This window comes from Hemiscyllium ocellatum, chromosome 3 (assembly GCF_020745735.1).
Source record: "Hemiscyllium ocellatum isolate sHemOce1 chromosome 3, sHemOce1.pat.X.cur, whole genome shotgun sequence".
Lineage (NCBI taxonomy): Eukaryota > Metazoa > Chordata > Chondrichthyes > Orectolobiformes > Hemiscylliidae > Hemiscyllium > Hemiscyllium ocellatum.
Window position 1 is genome coordinate 29478453 of NC_083403.1, and position 18833 is coordinate 29497285.

The 18833-nt window shown below is 41.2% G+C and overlaps 1 protein-coding gene across 8 annotated transcripts in view; it reads left to right on the forward strand.

The window, feature by feature from the left end:
* Positions 1 to 18833, forward strand: part of wasf1 (WASP family member 1) — a 104413-nt gene that overhangs the window by 75675 nt on the left and 9905 nt on the right. For 7 of the 8 annotated variants that reach the window (XM_060856336.1, XM_060856362.1, XM_060856381.1 and 4 more), the window contains 4 exons: positions 9133 to 9247; positions 10017 to 10186; positions 12290 to 12481; positions 14534 to 15162. In XM_060856336.1, coding sequence (XP_060712319.1) covers positions 9133 to 9247; positions 10017 to 10186; positions 12290 to 12481; positions 14534 to 15162 — 1106 coding nt within the window. The remainder of the gene's footprint in view (positions 1 to 9132; positions 9248 to 10016; positions 10187 to 12289; positions 12482 to 14533; positions 15163 to 18833) is intronic. The other variant, XM_060856398.1, reaches the window with a different exon arrangement.

The window sequence follows — 18833 nt, forward strand, 5'->3', positions numbered from 1 at the left end:
AGGACATGCCTATCCAGCACTATGTTTAACCTATCTTTGAAAGCCTCCCACATCTCAAATGTGGACTTCCTTTCAAGTTGCTGTGTCCAACCCACGTTTCAGAGCTCCTGCCTAATTTTGATATAATTGACCTCGGCCCAGTTTAGTACTCTTCCCTGAGAACCACTCTCTTCTTTATCTACGAGTATTCTAAAACTTACAGAATTGTGGTCACTGTTCCCAAAGAAATCCCCCACTGCAACTTCTACCACCTTGCCTGGCTCATTCTCCAGTACCGGGTCCAATATGGCCCCTTCCCTCGTTGGACTATTGACATACTGCTCTAGAAAACTCTCCTGGACACTTCTTACAAATTTTACCCCATCCAGACCTCTGACATTAAGTGTATCCCAATCAATGTTGGGAAAATTAAAATCTCCCATCACCGCTACCTTATTGCCTCTCCATCTTTCCATAATCTGTTTATTTGTTCTTCTACCTCACGCTCACTGGTGGGAGGCCTGTAATACAGCCCTAACAGTGTAACTGCACCCTTCTTATTTCTCAGCTCCACCCATAATGCCTCACTACCCAAGACCTCCACAGTGTGCTCCTTTAGCACAGCCACAGTATCGTCCATGACCAGCAATGTAACTCCACCTCTCTCTTCCTCCTCCTCCTTCTCCCCCCCCACCCCCAACCCCCGGCTATTACTTCTCTTCCTGTCTATGTCCTGGAACATTTAATTGCCAATCATCATGCCCTTCCTTCAACCAAGTCTCTGAGTAAGTTTGATGCCTTACACACTATACTCTTTGCATTAGAGTAGATGCATTTCACGCCATCAGTTCTTTTTTGCTCTCATCTGCTCTCTGCCTACTCTTCCCTTTATTAATGCTGACTTCATCGTTCTTACAGTCTCCAGTCTCCACCTCGCTGCTTACTTGTTTTCTCCTCTGGTTCCAAGCCCCCTGCCACATTAGTTTAAAACCATCCCAACAGCAGTAGACAAACTTTCCCAAGGACATTGGTTCTGGTCTGGTTCAGATGTAGGCTGTCCATTTTGTCGTAGTCCCACCTTCCCCAGAACCGGTCCCAATGTCCAACAAATCTGAACCCCTCCCTCCTACACCATCTCTCAAGCCACGTGTTCATCCTGCCTATTTTTTCATTTCTATGCTGGCTAGCATGTGGCACTGGTCAGAGTATTGAGTTTAGGAGTTGGGAGGTCATGTTGCGGCTGTACAGGACATTGATTAGGCCACTTTTGGAATTTAGCATGCAATTCTGGTCTCCTTTCTATCAAACAGTGTTGTGAAACTTGAAAGGGTTCAGAAAAGATTTACAAGGATGTTGCCAGAGTTGGAGGATTTGAGCTATCTGGAAAGGATGAATAGGTCGGAGCATCAGAGGCTGAGGCGTGATCTTAGAAGTTTATAAAATCATGGGGGGCATGAATAGGATAAATCGACAAAGTCTTTTCCCTGGGGTGGGGAGTCCAGAACTAGAGGGCACAGTGAGAGGGAAAAGATATAAAAGAGACGTAAGGGGTAACGTTTTCACGCAGAGGCTGGTACCTATATGGAATGAGCTGCCAGAGGAAGTGGTGGACGCTAGTACAATTGCAATATTTAAAAGGCATCTGGATGGATATATTAATAGGAAGGGTTTGGAGGAATATGATCCAGGTGCTGGCAAGTGGAGCTAGATTAGGTTGGGATATTTGGTTGGCATAGGTGAGTTGGACCAAAGGGTGTGTTTCCGTGCTGTATACCTCCATAACTCCAAGACTCTGAATGGTAAGATCTCAAGAAGCACTGAGGATTAGGGGGACTCGGGTGTGCATGTCCACTGGTCCATTAAGGTAGAGGAGCAAGTAGATAAAGTGGTTAAGATAGGGATATGGGATACTTAGATTTATTAGCTGAGTTTAAGCACAGGGAGGTTATAATGGAATTGTATAATATGTTGTGTATAATTCTGGAATCTGCATTTTTGGATGACTAATATCCCTCCACACCTGATCCTTTGTTCCATTAATTAAGTTAAAGCCCTCTCTCCAGCCCTAGTTATGTGACTTGCCAGAACATGTGACCCACAACTGCTCGGATATATCCTGCCCCAATGTACAGCTCTAGGTTTTCCCCAATACTGATGTCAGTGTTCTGTGAATCAAAATCTATTTCTCCAAGACCAATCATTCAACCATATGTATATAAGGTATTTTGTTTATCCTATACTAATTTGCTTGTGACTTGGGTAATGATCCAGAAATCATCTTTGAGGTTCTGCTTTTTACTTTATCTCCTAGCTGCTCATTTTCCTTAACTGGAATGTCCTTCCTAGTTTTAACTGTGTTTATAGTTACCCATGTTGACCATGGCAACTGGATTACCACCCTCCCACTAGAGGTTCCTCTCCATCCCTCAGCAGATGTTCTGTTTCCCAGTTTGGAGAAGCAACACTGCCTTCTAGATTCTCACTGGGCTGCAAAAAAACTATCTCCCTCACTATAATGTCTCCTGCTGCCACTGTTTCCCTCATGGCCTGCTTGATTGTGTTCCTGTACCACAGTCATTTTAGTCAAGCACATTGTAGCCACCACTCTTGTCCGTTCAGATTTCAAGAACCTTCAGTCTCCGAAACAATTGAGGTATGACACCTCGCCACTAATGCATTCTTGATTTCTTATTTGTCCTACTTACAATCACACACATCTGTTCCTGACAACTGACCAAACTGGAATACACTTTCTATTTGGTGCCTCAACATCAAATTTTGTTTCGTGGTGCTCACATGAAATGCTTTCAGAAATTTTATTATGTTAAAGATGGTGTGGAAGTACAAGGTGTATTATTAGGTAGATTATTCCATTTCTGATAACTTCCATATAAACGTTTTTTTCTCTAACCTTTCCTTTGTTCCTTTGATGGATATCTTAAATTTGTCCTTCAATTGCTAACTCTGTTTCTAGCAATGATAGCATTATTTATCTACAACTAACAAAGTCTTTCAGGAGATGGCATAGTAACTGTGTTGATATTTAAAGACCATGCAAACACTCTATTTTGAAGACTGCTGCCCTGTGCTGCTGTCAATCTACTGAAAATGTATTGATGGGATGCTCACTTTTCCCACTACTCAACAAATAGATTATAAAACAATGAAGAAGGTGAAGTACACTTAAAGACTGAGGAAGATTAGACAGAATGTGGGGAACTCCTTTGTACAAATGCCTCAAGCTGATAAGACTCTATTAAACTAATTCCAAAATGCATATCGTTAGAATTTCAACCACTAGATGGCAGAAAGTGACTAAGGAAACAGATGATTCCATAATCCCTTATAGGTTTTGTTCAGTCTTCAGCAGATGGCTCAACTAGGAAGCTTTGTTTTCGCTATCATTTGCTCATTCTCTTTTACAATAAAATTATAATTTTTCTTATGTTGGTTTACAAAAGTCTTGTCTCAGCTATTTGCGTAAATCTTCGAGAAAGTTGGTTTCTCTCTTGTAAGAATTCTTTAATGCCTTTTCGCTCATTGTAAGATACAGTATATACCTACAGGTACTGATCAACCTCTACTATGTAGGTCCAATGATCATCTAGAAACATATATTTATCTCCATTGTCTGCCAAAGGCATCAAGCCTGACCTATTTTTCTTCAACATTCATTTTAGTGTTCTAGTTCCTTTGATAGATTTCATGCTTGAGTGCAGATATTGGAGCAACTAAACCACAATAATTAATCTGTCCAAAGCTAAATATATCAGCTTCCATAATAAATGTCACTTACATTCTGAGTACAGGGAGAGGAGTGGGCCAGTTTGCCCCTCAAATCTATTTCACCTTCAGTTATATTCAGGGAGCTGATTATACCACCATTCCATTTACTCAGTCTTGTTCTAAAATCCTTTAAAATTTTATCCAATGGAAATCCATCAGTTCGTCTCAAATATTTCAATTGGCTCAGCATTGGCAACATTTTGGGAGAGCACTCCAAATTTCCACCACCATTTGTGTGAAAATTAATTTCCCTCATCATTGGTCTAGTTCTAATTTTACAATTACAACCCTTTGATCTGAGGTCATTTTGGGGTCCTCCAAAGGTCAGCTTTCTACCTTCTAAATGCATAGTAATGTGAATCAAGTTTAAGCTATTTGTTTTTGTAATTTAACTGTTCAATCCCAGTAGCATTATGGTGAATTTGCTGTATTCACCACCTCCTGTTAACTTACTTTTCTTAGTAACAAATTTTGTTACTATATATTTGGGCACCTCATCCAATAGATATAATAGTAATTCTCATATTAGATTATATCGTGTGGAAACAGGCCCTTCAGCCTGACCTGCTGAAGCGCAACCCACCCAGACCCATTCCCCTACATTTACCCCCTCACCTAACACTATGAGCAATTTAGCATGGCCAATTCAGCTAACCTGCACATCTTTGGAGTGTGGGAGGAAATCGGAGCACCCGGAGGAAACCCACGCAGACACAGGGAGAACGTGCAAACTCCACACGGTCAGTCGCCTGAGGCCGGAACTGAACTTGGGTCTCTGGTGCTGTGAGGCTGCAGTGCTAACCACTGTGCTACCGTGCCGCACACGGTAAAGCATGTTTTGGCATTGTGATTTGGCTGTAACATCAATGAAGAATTAGGGAACAATATTTTCGAGAATGCTTATCTCTGTTCGCAGTAGCGTAATTTTAACATGCTTTGTTCTGCACATGTGCCATTGTCAGCTGCCGTCAGAGCACGTGCAAGATAGAGTACTATATGTTGAGCAGCTTCATCTCAAAAATTAAACTAATGAATATGATGCCAGTTAGGACTGTCGCAGCTTCTCCTGGATTTTTTTTTTCAAGGTTTTAAAGGATGTGAACCGTCAGAGGAGTTCCCAAAAATCAAAGAGCATTGTGTTGCCCTTGCAAAGCAGATTGGCTTTCACGAAGTGGAAAGTGAGGATATTAAAGAACTGCTTGTGTCCCACTGTGAAGATCTCTCTACATTGATCTAGAACAGCTTGTTGCTGAGGGGAAAGTGGAAGCTGGAGATGAAAAAGATGAAGTCCAGGATCCAGCACGAGAGCTTTCCACTTCACTTTTGCCTTCTGTCCTGAAGGAAATTGAGAGGCAGTTGCAGAGCTTGGAGGACAGCAATTATAATGCAGAACGCAGCAGGGTAGCAGTTCATTCAGTAAGATATCATCTGGCACCCTATGAACTGCTTCAACACAGAAGAAAAAGGGCAAAGCAGCAGAAACTGAACATCTTTCTAAAATCAACTCCCAATAAACAGTCAGAAGACAATCGACCACCACCATCCATTTCTGCAAGCACAACTGCACCTGAAGGTGGCGCTAATGATGACCCTCTGTCCCTGCATTAACAATATGTTTTCAATGTAAAGTGTTAAATTTACTTTTGCTAAATTAATATGATTTAAACCTTCATTCAGGCTATCCTTTGTTAGGCTTTTGGGTGATTTTTGAGTGATTGTGAGTGATATTCTTTGCTGATTTTCCCCTAACCCCACTTTTCCCATTGGCCCCATTATTTCTATTAAGTGAGGTTTTGCTGGAACGCAACCCCAGTGTTATAGGATCTGAAGTCTTATAGCTCTCCACTAGTAGCAGCTTGCAAACCCGATAAACATCTGTTAGTTAACCAATCCCTTTTCAGTGCTAATACATCATTCCCATACTATGTGCTGCTAACCTGCCCAGTGACCTTCAAAATACCTTCTCAAATGCATTTTGAAAATCCAGTAACCACATCTATTGGTTTCCCTCTATCCATCATGAATATTACTTCATCAAAAAGTTATTCTAGATTAATGAAACACTACTTCGTTTCACAAAACCATGTTGCCTTTGTCTGATTGCATCTTTACTTTCTAAATATACTGCTTTAACAACCTCAATAATGGATTCTCGCACCTTCTCTATAGTTGATGTTAAGCTAATTGACCTTTTAGTTTCTTGCTTGCTTGCATGCATGAATGAAAGTGTAACATTTGAAATCCACTGAGACACGTCCAGAATCTAAGAAATTTTGAGAGTTATAGCCAATGGGCGGCATGGTGGCTCAGTGGTTAGCACTGCTGCCTCACAGCATGAGGGACCCGGATTCAATTCCTGCCTCGGACGACTGTTTGTGTAGAGTTTGCACCTTCTCCCCGGTTTCCTCCCACAATCCAAAGATGTGCAGATCACGTGAATTGTGTTAGATGCATTAGTCAGGGGTAAATATAGCGTACAGGATGGGTGTGGGTGGGTTACTCTTCGGAGGGTTGCTGTGGACCTGTTGGGTCAAAGGGCCTGTTTCCATACTGTAGAGAATCTAATGCATCTATTATGTGTTTCAATTTCTTTTATAACTCTAGGATGCTTACAGAGTCACAGTGCCTCTGTCTAACTTGTCTTTTTGGGCAGACACAAAGCCAGGAGTATTGTCATTGCTGTCAGCAGTCCTCAGTCATCGGAGTGGACATATTTCTGAATAGCACCATACTAAGTCAGTTTCATACCTACACCATATGCCAGTGGCATATATGGAAACGAGTGCATAACCTTCAAACAACATTCTGGATTAGTGGTTCTGGAAGAGCACAGCAGTTCAGGCAGTATCCGAGGAGCAGTAAAATTGACATTTCGGGCAAAAGCCCTTCATCAGGAATAAAGGCAGAGAGCCTGCCACTGCAATTCTATTTAACATAGGTTCCATGTTCACCTTAGCCAGCTCTGCCTTCATATTCTCATTGTTATTTGATTTAGCTTTGAGACACTACTCATGAATGCACACTTTTCTCCCTTTTATTCTGAATATCATGGGATCACCATTCCCTAGAGGCTCCTAATCATAAGATTATTGATTAATTCTGTCTCAGTAGACATTACCAGATCTAGGATAACCTTCTCACTAGTTAGCTCCAGACAATAAAATTTTAAGAATGTGTGCTAAATGCACTTTTTCAACTAATGTTTTAATTTTCCAGGCTGATGCTGGTCTGATTCTCCCAATATGTATGTGGATTAAGATCATCCATGATTATTGTAGTGCATTTCTTACACACCTTAGCTATTGTTCCTTGTACGATCTGTCCTACAGTGTAACTACAATTAGGTGGCTTATAAATTCCTCCAATGTTACGTGTTATCTTTATAATTTCATTATCTATACCCTGACCTATTCTACATCATGATCTTTGAATTTAAAGTCATCTCTCAGTGCTGGACAAGTGTCAACCTTGACGAATAGTGTGATCACACTAAATTTCCTTCTCTTTCTGTCATTCCAAAATTTCAGTCTTGATAACCTTTCAACCGTATCTCTGTAATGCGCATAAAGTCGTACACATTAGACTAACTGCGCTGACAGTTCATCCCTTTTATTATAGTTGGTGCATACATTGAGGTACAGATCCTTGAGCTTTTTATTTATCATTTTTTACTATTTCTGACCATATCTACTGACGAACTGTTGTGTTTTTATGCTCTATCCCTTCCTGTAAGATTGTGGTTATCATTACCAAAATTGCTTTGCTTCTCTGTTTTCCTTTGCTTTACCATAACATCTTATACTTGATTTTTTTTCTCCCCACAGTCCTCTCTGCAGTCCCAGTTCTGCAATTTACTTAGAACACTGGTCCCAGCACAGTTTGGGCGGAGACTGCTCCCACTTTCCTCAGCCCTGACGTCAGTATCCCAGTAATCAAACCCCAGCCCCCCAGACCAATTTTTGAATCACAGATTCATCTCTCCGATTTTCTTTGCACAATGCCAATTGCTTATGGTTCAGGCATCTGCTTTTTCATTTAGCACCTATCTGCTCAGACACCCTTAGCAGAAGCTATTTCCTAGCTCTACCTGTGTTTTTGATACCTACATAGATCACAACAACTGGATTCTTATCCATCCTTCTGCGAGTTCCTCTTCAACTCAAAGCAGGGTCATGTTCTCTAGGCAGGCAATACACTCATCTAGATACTTGTTTCTGGCTGCAGTGAACCATACTTATTTTGCTGACTATGCTGTCCACTACTGTCACCACAATCCTATTAATATTTCCCTACTGGAATGGCTTCTTGTAGCATGGTGCAATGGTCAATTCACTCATTTACCCAGCAGTGACTGTTTTCATACATACAGGCTGCAGGCACCTCTAATCTGTGAAGGCTGTGGTCCTCCAGCTCCATTCTCTGCTATACCTCACTCGCTGTGTCCTGGCTTGACCACTGACCCAAGCAGAAGACCCTATCCGAGAATAAAGTATCCAGGCAGTTTTCCCCCTCTGTAATGTGTCGCAGTGTCTGCACTTCGCATCCTCATAAACTTTGAGTCAAAGTTCCTGCAGCCACAGATTCTTACTGAAGATGTCTTTGAACTGGAATTCACCAGGGTCAAGAAGCACCCATGTCCCCCAATCACAACATCATCTGCCCCACCATCTTCATTGTACTTTAAGTAAGTTTTTAAAATGAATTTTATAATTAATAAATTCTTTACTCTGAATAAGCTTTATCATTGTTAGGAAACTTTGCCAGAAGTGCACTCATAAAACCATGCAAATATTCTGGATTCTAAAAGATAAATGAACAAAATATTCAGCAGCTAATCATTTCCCTGTGCTGTCCCTTTTAATTTTCTCAGGTGGAATTTAGGAGCTGGTGTTTAGAGCTGTGCTCTTATTCGCGCTCTTGTGCAGTTTTTAATTCACATCCTGGAGGCTGACAAAATTGTAAAAGGAGCACCACCTTCACCAACTTCCTTCACTCGTCTAACTCTTAAGTTTATGCTCTGATGTTAGCTGCATCCCGAGAACTCTGTCCGAAACAGTCTGAAAAGTAGAAAACTTCAACATTTAAAAATAACTTGGACAGATATATTTTTGAAATGATGTTATGGATCAAAAGCTGGAATGAGAGTCTGGTCCGGATAGCTTCTTGACAGCCAAAGTATGTCCAATTAGCTGAATTGTGGCCTGTAAGACTAAATTCCTCTGATTCTTTAAATAAAAGTGTGCTTTAAGCTTTAAAATGCTAATTGTGTATTCTGAAGAGCTGCTTACTGCATGGCTTAGATGGGCCACATTTTTTCTATAGTTGAATAAATAATACTCATTAACTCTGAATATTGTGTTGCTGCAGAGATGATGGTAAAGATGGCTTAAAGTTCTACACAAATCCATCATATTTCTTCGATCTGTGGAAAGAGAAAATGCTCCAGGACACTGAAGATAAGAGGAAGGAACGGAAGCAAAAGGTTATTTTTCACTTAAATTTTACTTTCTAACACATAACTAGCATTTATTCAAATGTTTTGGCAGAATGTATGCAGGCCGAAACTATACAGTTATCTATGTTTGCAGGAAATAGGAACATAAGTTCAATTTATTCAATTCAAAACAATCCTATTATTTCACCTCTCAATTTGTGTGGTTTAAGAATCTTATTGCTCCTTTCCTTAATTATAATAAACCTCTGTAAATTTTTGGTTTTATTGAAATATCATTCTGTCTGTTCAGCCACTCCAAATTCTTCTTACAAACCTATGTTTAAAATAGATATGTACCACATCTTTATACAGCTGGATTCCTTTGCAAAGCTAAGGATACTGGGAGTTTGAAATAAAAACTGTAAATGCAAGATTACTCACCAGGTCATGAAGCATCTGGGATGAGGAACAATGTTGGTGGATTAAATCCAAGACTTTTCATTTGACCTTCACAAACATTTGGAATACCCTAGAGTGGGTTCTACTACAGTCCGGGTCTCTTTGATGTGATTGAAGAACTTGGATCATTATTTCTAGAACACACACTTTCCTTACCTGTATTGGCTATAATGCAAATCCGGTCCCATTAGTTTAAATGGCATGCTATTATGGGATTTTCTTATAATGTGAAATCACACAAGAATGGAACTATGGTGCTATATCAGAACCAACTGTACTATTGGACTCCTCACTAATATATGTGACCTTAATTCCACAATTCTCTACATATCACTCAGTCACCAAATTTCTCTTGTAGCAGAAACCAATAGATCGTAATCGAGAACCAGACAAAATGCCTAGAGCACCTCAGGATAGACGAAAAGTATGGGAGAAACAGGCACCAGGTCTAGAGCTTGCAGTTGATGGAGATTTTCCACAGAAACACAGAGATAATATCAATGGGCCACCAGTGTATCCTGAACCAAGGTTAGTTTCAATGTTACTTTGAATAATTGGAATCCATGTGTAAAATTTGCATATTTTTATATAAATCAAAATGTTGCACAAAGTAGGTATGTCTAGGGTTTTGATTTGCCTCATGTTAAGCAAAATGGAATGCAGATTGAAGTATGGAAAGTCATTGATATGGCAATGCTTCTTCTGAATGAAAATCACTGTGTATGTTGTGACGTAAACTGTTGTCATTTTTTTAAAAATTGTTGTTACATAATGCATTGCCTGTGTCATCAAGCCATATCCAAGTCCTTTTGGAAATATTACTACATTTACTATTGAATCCACATTTGAAAAGAAAACAATTTCAGTACTCTAGAAAAAGTCACTAGATATCTGCTTCAAACAAACCAACATGAAATCACTTATTAGAGCTCAAGGGGTATCCCATTATAGGAAGGATATGAAAGCATTGGAGAGAATGCAGAAGTGATTTACAACTATGGTTCCAGGCGTGAGAAATTTCAGATACGAGGATTGATTGAAGAAGTTGGGTCTTCTCTCCTTGGAAGGAAGAAGGATAAAAGGAGGAGATCGGAAAGAATTTTTCATAATCATCAGTAGGCTGGATAGAATAGATCAAGAGAAATTGTTTAGAGGATCAAGAACTAGAAGACACAAATTTGCAATGATTTACAAAATAATAAAATGTGCGATTCTAAAAAAAAGTATTTCATACGGTAATAATTAGGGTATGAAATGCAGTGCCTGGAAGTGTGATAACAGCAGTTCAATTGAGGCATTCAGGAGGGCGGTGGGTGGTTATTTGGATAGAAATACTTTACAGGGTATGGGGAAAATACAGGAATTGACACCAGTTAATAATGCTCATTTGAAGAGCTGATGCAGATACAATGGGTTCAATTACCACCTCCTATTCTTTAACACCTTTATAATTCTGCAATTAGCACAATGGGATGAATTACCCTTGTGCTCCATGATTCTGTAGATGTTTTGTTACTTCCTGCACATCCTAACAATGAAATGCTAAATTTTTGTTTTCAAGATTTGTTTCTTTATACAAACATTGGCAAATCTATCAGTTGGTCAATCTGTGAATAATAAATTGCTAAATGATGGTGCATATTGTTGCAAAGTTGGGTAGAGTAATTGTAAATTGGCAGGCAGAAAGTTAGAATTTGATGTTTGTTTGTAAAATTGTAAAATGCTGGAATGGGGGTTGGTGACAGCATTGTGTGGCCCCTGTAAAAGATGGTGCTTTTTCTGTGCTTATAAATGTAAAATGCAACTACATAGAAAGCCTGAACTGAACCATTTGTATCAAAAGGCCATAGAGTCAGCAGGCCAAGCAGCTGTTTTTACCAAGACAACAGTTTTTTTAAATTTAGTTAATCACTTTGATCCAGGCACTTAGAGACCAAAAATCGATTATATTTAAATCTGATGGTTTTGACAACATAGGGCCAATCCTCTTGTAAGAAATACTGATATATGATCAAGGGTAATAAAAGAAGGGGGCAGTTGGACAAAGAGGCCAGAGCAAGCTGCCATCCATCAGAGCTTAACAGCCCTTAGCTCTCGAGAGAGAATCACTGGCTCTCACAATCATCTTATGTCTTAGAGAACGCATCATCTAAATAATAACGGTGGAGGAAAAGGCATTCCTGGCAGAAACAATGACCGAAGAAGACGCAGAACATTCTAGAAGATACGTAACCTGGCTATAATTTTGAGACAGACTAAATTCTGTTTATTCTGTATGTGTGTGGGAGTTGTATTTCTTGGAACGGCATACCATTAGAATCTTGTTTTATTCGGTAAGAGTTAGTAGTTAGAAGGGATTTATTTGGTTTGTTACTAACTTAGTTAATTTGTTCACTTAGAGTTAGATAAATAAATTGTTACTTGTTGATTTTAAAGTGAGTATCAGGGATTTATTTTGTTTAACTACTAGAAGTTGCTGAAGAGCAGGTTACACCACTTTTCTCACACTTTTTTTACAGATTATAGGGTGAGGTGGTCCTCTTTTTGGTTGTTTCGGTTTTAGCTCTTAGAAAGCGGTCAACCTCTGCTTTATAACAAAGTATTAGAAAATAATTTTGCTTTTTCTTTGAGGATGGAACCCTGTGTTGATCACCTGGATGACCATCTTGACCACCTTGTGCAGTCCACAGTACCTTTTAGACACATTAGTGAACATCCTGGTGGAACAAGTGACAAATTGTTTGTTTCAAGACCACATGAACCACCTCCACCTCCACCAGTACAAACAACAGTTGACATGAAGGCTGTGCCACCTGCCTTTGGGTAACTAAAATTCCTGTTTATCTTTGAAAACTGACTTAAGAATTAAATGAGCTTGTAACCCAGCGCTTTGCAATGTTTTTATACAATGGCTTCCCTTCCTGGTGCTGAACTATTACTTCTGATATCCCCCATGAATCTATCAGTGACCTATTCCTATTTTGTATCCGTAGGCTGTCATTGGCAACATGATCTGAAAGCATGATATCAGTTTTCACATAGGCACTGAATATCCAGCTGTACCTCAATGCCTTCTAATTCCATTCCTGTTGTTAATTTGTAAGCTGTTATTCAGATCTTATTTCAATCTGTTGCTGTTATAGGCTGGTGGACTGACCTCTATGTTGCAGAGGCGGAGCATCAGCGCTCATATACTACCTCCTATCTCCCTGTGGATCATGACCCCACAATGGAACACCAAGCCATTGTGTCAATTATGGTCACCAGACTCATTTCATCTAGTGATCTCTTCCCCCACCACCGCCTCCAAGCTGTTAGTATCCCAAACCTGCCCAGCTCATTTCCATTTCCTTCCCCAAATCCACAAATAAAAACTGCCTGGGCAGACCCATTGTCTCTGCCCCACAGAACTCCTCTCTTCCTACCTTGACTCAGTCTTTTCTGCCTGGTCCAATCCTTGCCCACTCAGATCTGCGATTCCTCTGACGCTTTATGCCAATTTCAGAATTTCCAATTTGTCGGCTGTAGCCACAACCTCTTTACCATGGAAGTGCAAATCCTTTACACATCCGTCCCCATTTGGATGGTTTCAGGGCACTCCACATTTTCCTGGAACAAAGGCCTGAACTGTCCTCATTCACAACCACCCTCCTCCACTTGGCCGAGCTCATCCCCACCTGAACAATTTCTCTTTTAACTCCTCCCAGTTTCTTCAGGGCAGAGGGATGGTCATGGGTGCCCACATGGGCCTCAGTTATGCCTGTCTCTTTGAGAGTATGTGGAACATTCTAGCTTCTTTCACTGACATATCGATATCATTGGTGCTGCTTCCCCCTCTCATCCAGACTTGGAAAAGTTTATCAATTTCACTTCCAACTTCCACCCCATCCTCACTTTCTCCTTCTGGATTCAATTTCGAGTTCAATAACTTTAAGGTTGAGTTCTCCCATTTCCTTGCCCTTAACCCTGCACACCAGTTCTTGTTGTTACATAATATGTTGTTACATACAACCTACTGTTGGCCACAAACAGTCCCCGATAATAGTTATTCACCCTCCTTGCCAGATTGTTATCCAATCCTTTGTCTGACCAACTGTCCTTCTCTTGTTTTGGGCTCTATCCCCACATCTCATTTATTCCTTACCTCCCTCCCTACCTTTCTGCATATAAACAAACATTTTTCTAGCCACCATCAGTTCTGAGGAAGGGTCACTGGACCCAAAACATTAACACTGATTTCTCACCCTAGGAGCTGCCAGACTGCTGAGCTTTTCCAGCAATTTCTGTTTTGGATTTTGTTTCTGATTTACAGCATTGACAGTTCTTTTGGTTTCTATTTCAATCAATCTGCACACCTATCCTCTATTTAGATCATGTTAAACCTGTACCAGTGTGACTTGAATAGGAAAATGATGTCAAAGATGAGAGCCATTCTAATCCAAAATTTTAACGCTGTTAATCTTATACTTCTGTACTTCATCCTCAATCCAACTTTTAAGAACTAATATTTTCTCAATAAGCTTACTATTTTGTTCATTAATAGTCCACCTGTAGCATTAGCATTCACCATCTTCCTTTGACTGGAATGTTTATTTGGAAGCATAAGGATGGCAGCTTCATGGAAATTTCCATTTTTAATTTGTATGGCTGCAGATAGAACCTTATTCTTTACAAGCTTGTGTTGATGTCACAGATCAACTTCATTGCTTTATTTTATTCCTGCGTGTGGTTGATGAATATTTGTGTGTTTGACAAATTGATAAATGGTGTCAATTTTGAGTTATTGGCAAGTTGAGTAAATTGCCTTTTCATTTGTATATTTGGTTTAAGTGTTATAGATATTTGTGCTAAAAATACATTGGGTTTTCTTTTCAGTTCGAACTCTGATGTAATGGATCATCGACTTAGATCACCGGCAACAAGCAAGGCAACAGTTTTTGTGAGTCCAGCTATTCCACCTCCCCCTCCCCCACTGCCACCACCACCACCACCTCTTCCTGCTACTGTGTCAGGAGTTTCAGTCAAAGCCACCTCAACACCTCCAATTGCTCCTCCACTGCCACAGCCAATGGTATCTGTTCCACCAGCTACACCTCTTCAGATTGCCCCTGGAGTACTTCATCCAGCTGCTCCTCCTGTGGCCCCTCCATTAATCAAACCTTCCCTTCCAGTTTCTGTCACAGCACCTGGGGTTGATATGATGACAACCTTTCCAGTTCAGACAAATGAAGGACAGGGACTTCCTCCGCCACCACCACCACCACCTCCACCACCACCACCTCCCCCATCTGGACCACGATCCTTTTCTCCACTTCTTGGAGGACCTGTCCCACCACCACCTGGACCGCCTCCTCCACCAACCTTTGGTTCTAGACCTCCTGTTCCTTCAGTCCCACCATCATCTCCTTCTCAAGCACATCCAGGACCTGAAGCCAAACGGCATCCATCTTCTCTGCCAGTGATCAGTGATGCTCGAAGTGTTTTGCTTGAAGCAATACGCAAGGGTGAGTCCATGTTCACTCAGATGAAAGTGACATTTTTTACAATATTTTGAAAATGGATTGTTATGTCAGTGTATTTGGAAATGTGAATAAATAGCCAAGTCTCTTTATAATGAGTTTTACGTGTGGTCATCGAGTAATGTTTTTGGCACCTTCTATTTTTATCTGCATGCTACTTATGGTGGCTTCATCCCAAAGCACATCAGGTTACATGTGAACACTGAAAAGCCTCTGCTCTAATTCCCACCAGCTCTTCTCTCTGATGTAACATACTGCTTATCCAGCATTCAATATTCGATAATCAGAGCTTTCCTCCATTAAATACTGGGAAGACTTGTGGCAGTTGTCCTTGGGCTCTGCCATAAATTATGGTTCCTGATCCCCCCCTTTATTCCATATGTATCTCTGGTAGCTGACTGATGGAATTGTATTTTACTCTGAGAAGATGTTCTGAACACATTGAACACATTGAAAGTGAAAGTGACAGAGAGTATGGCGTTAAATGGAAAGATAAGCAGCAGGATAGCATGTGTCCAGGCGGATTTAAAATTGAGGCAGACTGGGAATGCAAAAAAAAGCAAGGATAACTTAGAACATCATATGACTTCCAATATCTCTAATGATAAGAAAGTTAGCATTAAGGCACTTTACCTGAATGCTCATAGCATTCATAACAAAGCAGATGAACTAATGGCACAGATCATAGTGAATGATTATGATGTGGTAGGCATCACAGAGACTTGGTTACAGGGGGGGTCAGGACTGGCAGTTAAACCTCCAAGGATTTTCAACTTATCGAAAAGACAGGGAAGTTGGCAGAAGAGGTGGGGTTGCCTTGTTAGTTATGAACAAAATTAAATCTATGGCACTGAATGACATAGCGTCAGATGAGGTGGAGTCTCTGTGGGTGGAATTGAGGAACCACAAAGGCAAAAAAAACCCATAATTGGAGTGAGTACAGACCTCCTAACAGTGGTCAGGACCAGGGACGCAACATGTACCGGGAAATAGAGAAGGCATGTCGGAAAGGCAAGGTCACAGTGATCATGGGAGACTTCAGTATGCAGGTGGACTGGGTGAATAATGTTGCCAGTGGATCCAAAGAAAGGGAATTCATGGAATGCTTACAGGATGGCTTTTTGGAACAGCTTGTCATGGAGCCCACAAGGGAGCAGGCTATTCTGGACATAGTGCTTTGCAATGAACCAGACTTTATAAAAAATCTTAAAGTAAGGGAACCCTTAGGAAGCATCGATCATAATATGGTAGAGTTCAGTCTGGAGTTTGAAAGAGAGAAGGCAAAATCAGATGTAATGGTGTTACAGTTAAATAAAGGTAATTATGAGGGCATGAGAGAGGAACTGACAAAAATAGACTGGAAGCAGAGCCTAGCGGGGAAGACAGGAGAGCAAAAATGGCAGGAGTTTGTGGGTATAATTAAGGACACTGTACAGAGGTTCATCCCCAAGAAAAGAAAGATTATCCGGGGAGGGATTAGACAACCATGGCTGACAAAGGAAGTCAGGAAATGTATTAAAAAAAAGAGAGATCCTATAAAGCAGCCAAGAGCAGTGGGAAATCAGAAGATTGGGAAGGCTACAAAAACAAACAGAGGATAACAAAGAGTAATAAGAAAGGAGAAGATCAAATATGAAGGTAGGCTAGCCAGTAATATTAGAAATGATAGTAAAAGTTTCTTTCAATACATAAGAAACAAACAACAGGCAAAAGTAGACATTGAGCCACTTCAAACTGATGCAGGAAGCCTAGTGATGGGAGATAAGGAAATAGCAGAAGAACTTAACTAGTACTTTGCGTCAGTTTTCACAGTGGAAGACATGAGTAATATCCCAACAATTAAAGGGAGTCAGGGGGCTGAGTTGAGTATGGTTGCTATTACAAAAGAGATAGTGCTAGAAAAGCTAAAAAGTCTTAAAATTGATAAATCTCCTGGCCCCGATGGGATACATCCTAGAGTTCTGAGAGGTGGCTGAGGAAATAGCGGAGGCATTGGTTGAGATCTTTCAAGAGTCACTGGAGTCAGGGAAAGTCCCGGATGATTGGAAGATCGCTGTTGTAACCCCCTGGTTCAAGAAAGGATCAAGACAAAAGATGGAAAATTATAGGCCAATTAGCCTAATCTCGGTTGTTGGTAAAATTCTAGAATCCATCATTAAGGATGAGGTTTCTAAATTCTTAGAAGAGCAGAGTCTGATTAGAACAAGTCAACATGGATTTAGTAAGGGGAGGTCATGCCTGACAAACCTGATGGAATTCTTTGAAGAGGTGACAAGTAGATTAGACCAAGGAAACCCAGTGGATGTGGTCTATCTAGACTTCCAAAAGGCCTTTGATAAGGTACCACACGGGAGGCTGCTGAGCAAAGTGAGAGCCCGTGGTGTTCGAGGTGAGCTACTGGGATGGATTGAGGATTGGCTGTCTGACAGAAGGCAGAGAGTTGGGATAAAAGGTTCTTTTTCGGAATGGCAGCCGGTGACAAGCGGTATCCCGCAGGGTTCAGTGTTGGGGCCGCAGCTGTTCACATTATATATTAATGATCTGGATGAAGGGACTGGGGGCATTCTAGCGAAGTTTGCAGATGATACGAAGTTAGGTGGACAGGCAGGTAGAACTGAGGAAGTGGGGAGGCTACAGAAGGATCTAGACAGTTTGGGAGAATGGTCCAGGAAATGGCTGATGGAATTCAACGTGAGCAAATGCGGGTTTGGAACTTTGGCAAAAAAAATAAAAGCATAGACTACTTTCTAAACGGTGAGAAAATTCGCAAAGCCAAAATACAAAGGGATCTGGGAGTGCTAGTCGAGGATTCTCTAAAGGTAAACATGCATGTTGTGTCTGTGATTAAGAAAGCGAATGCAATGTTGTCATTTATCTCAAGAGGGTTGGAATATAAAAGCACTGTTGTGCTACTGAGACTTTATAAAGCTCTGGTTAGGCCCCATTTGGAGTACTGTTGAAAATGCGTTGCTGGTTAAAGCACAGCAGGTCAGGCAGCATCCAAGGAATAGGAAATTCGACGTTTCGGGCATAAGCCCTTCATCAGGAATGAGGAGAGGGTGGCAGGCAGGTTAAGATAAAAGGTAGGGAGGAGGGACTTGGGGGAGGGGCGATGGAGATGTGATAGGTGGAAGGAGGTCAAGGTGAGGGTGATAGGCCGGAGTGGGGTGGGGGCGGAGAGGTTAGGAAGAAGATTGCAGGTTAGGAGGGCGGTGCTGAGTTGAGGGAACCGACTGAGACAAGGTGGGGGGAGGGGAAATGAGGAAACTGGAGAAATCCGAGTTCATCCCTTGTGGTTGGAGGGTTCCCAGGCGGAAGATGAGGCGTTCTTCCTCCAACCGTCATGTTGTTATGTTTTGCCGGTGGAGGAGTCCAAGGACCTGCATGTCCTCGGTGGAGTGGGAGGGAGAGTTAAAGTGTTGAGCCACGGGGTGGTTGGGTTGGTTGGTCCGGGCGTCCCTGAGGTGTTCTCTGAAGCGTTCCGCAAGTAAGCGGCCCGTCTCCCCAATGTAGAGGAGGCCACATCGGGTGCAGCGGATGCAATAGATGATGTGTGTGGAGGTACAGGTGAACTTGTGGCGGATATGGAAGGATCCCTTGGGGCCTTGGAGGGATGTGAGGGAGGAGGTGTGGTCGCAAGTTTTACATTTCCTGTG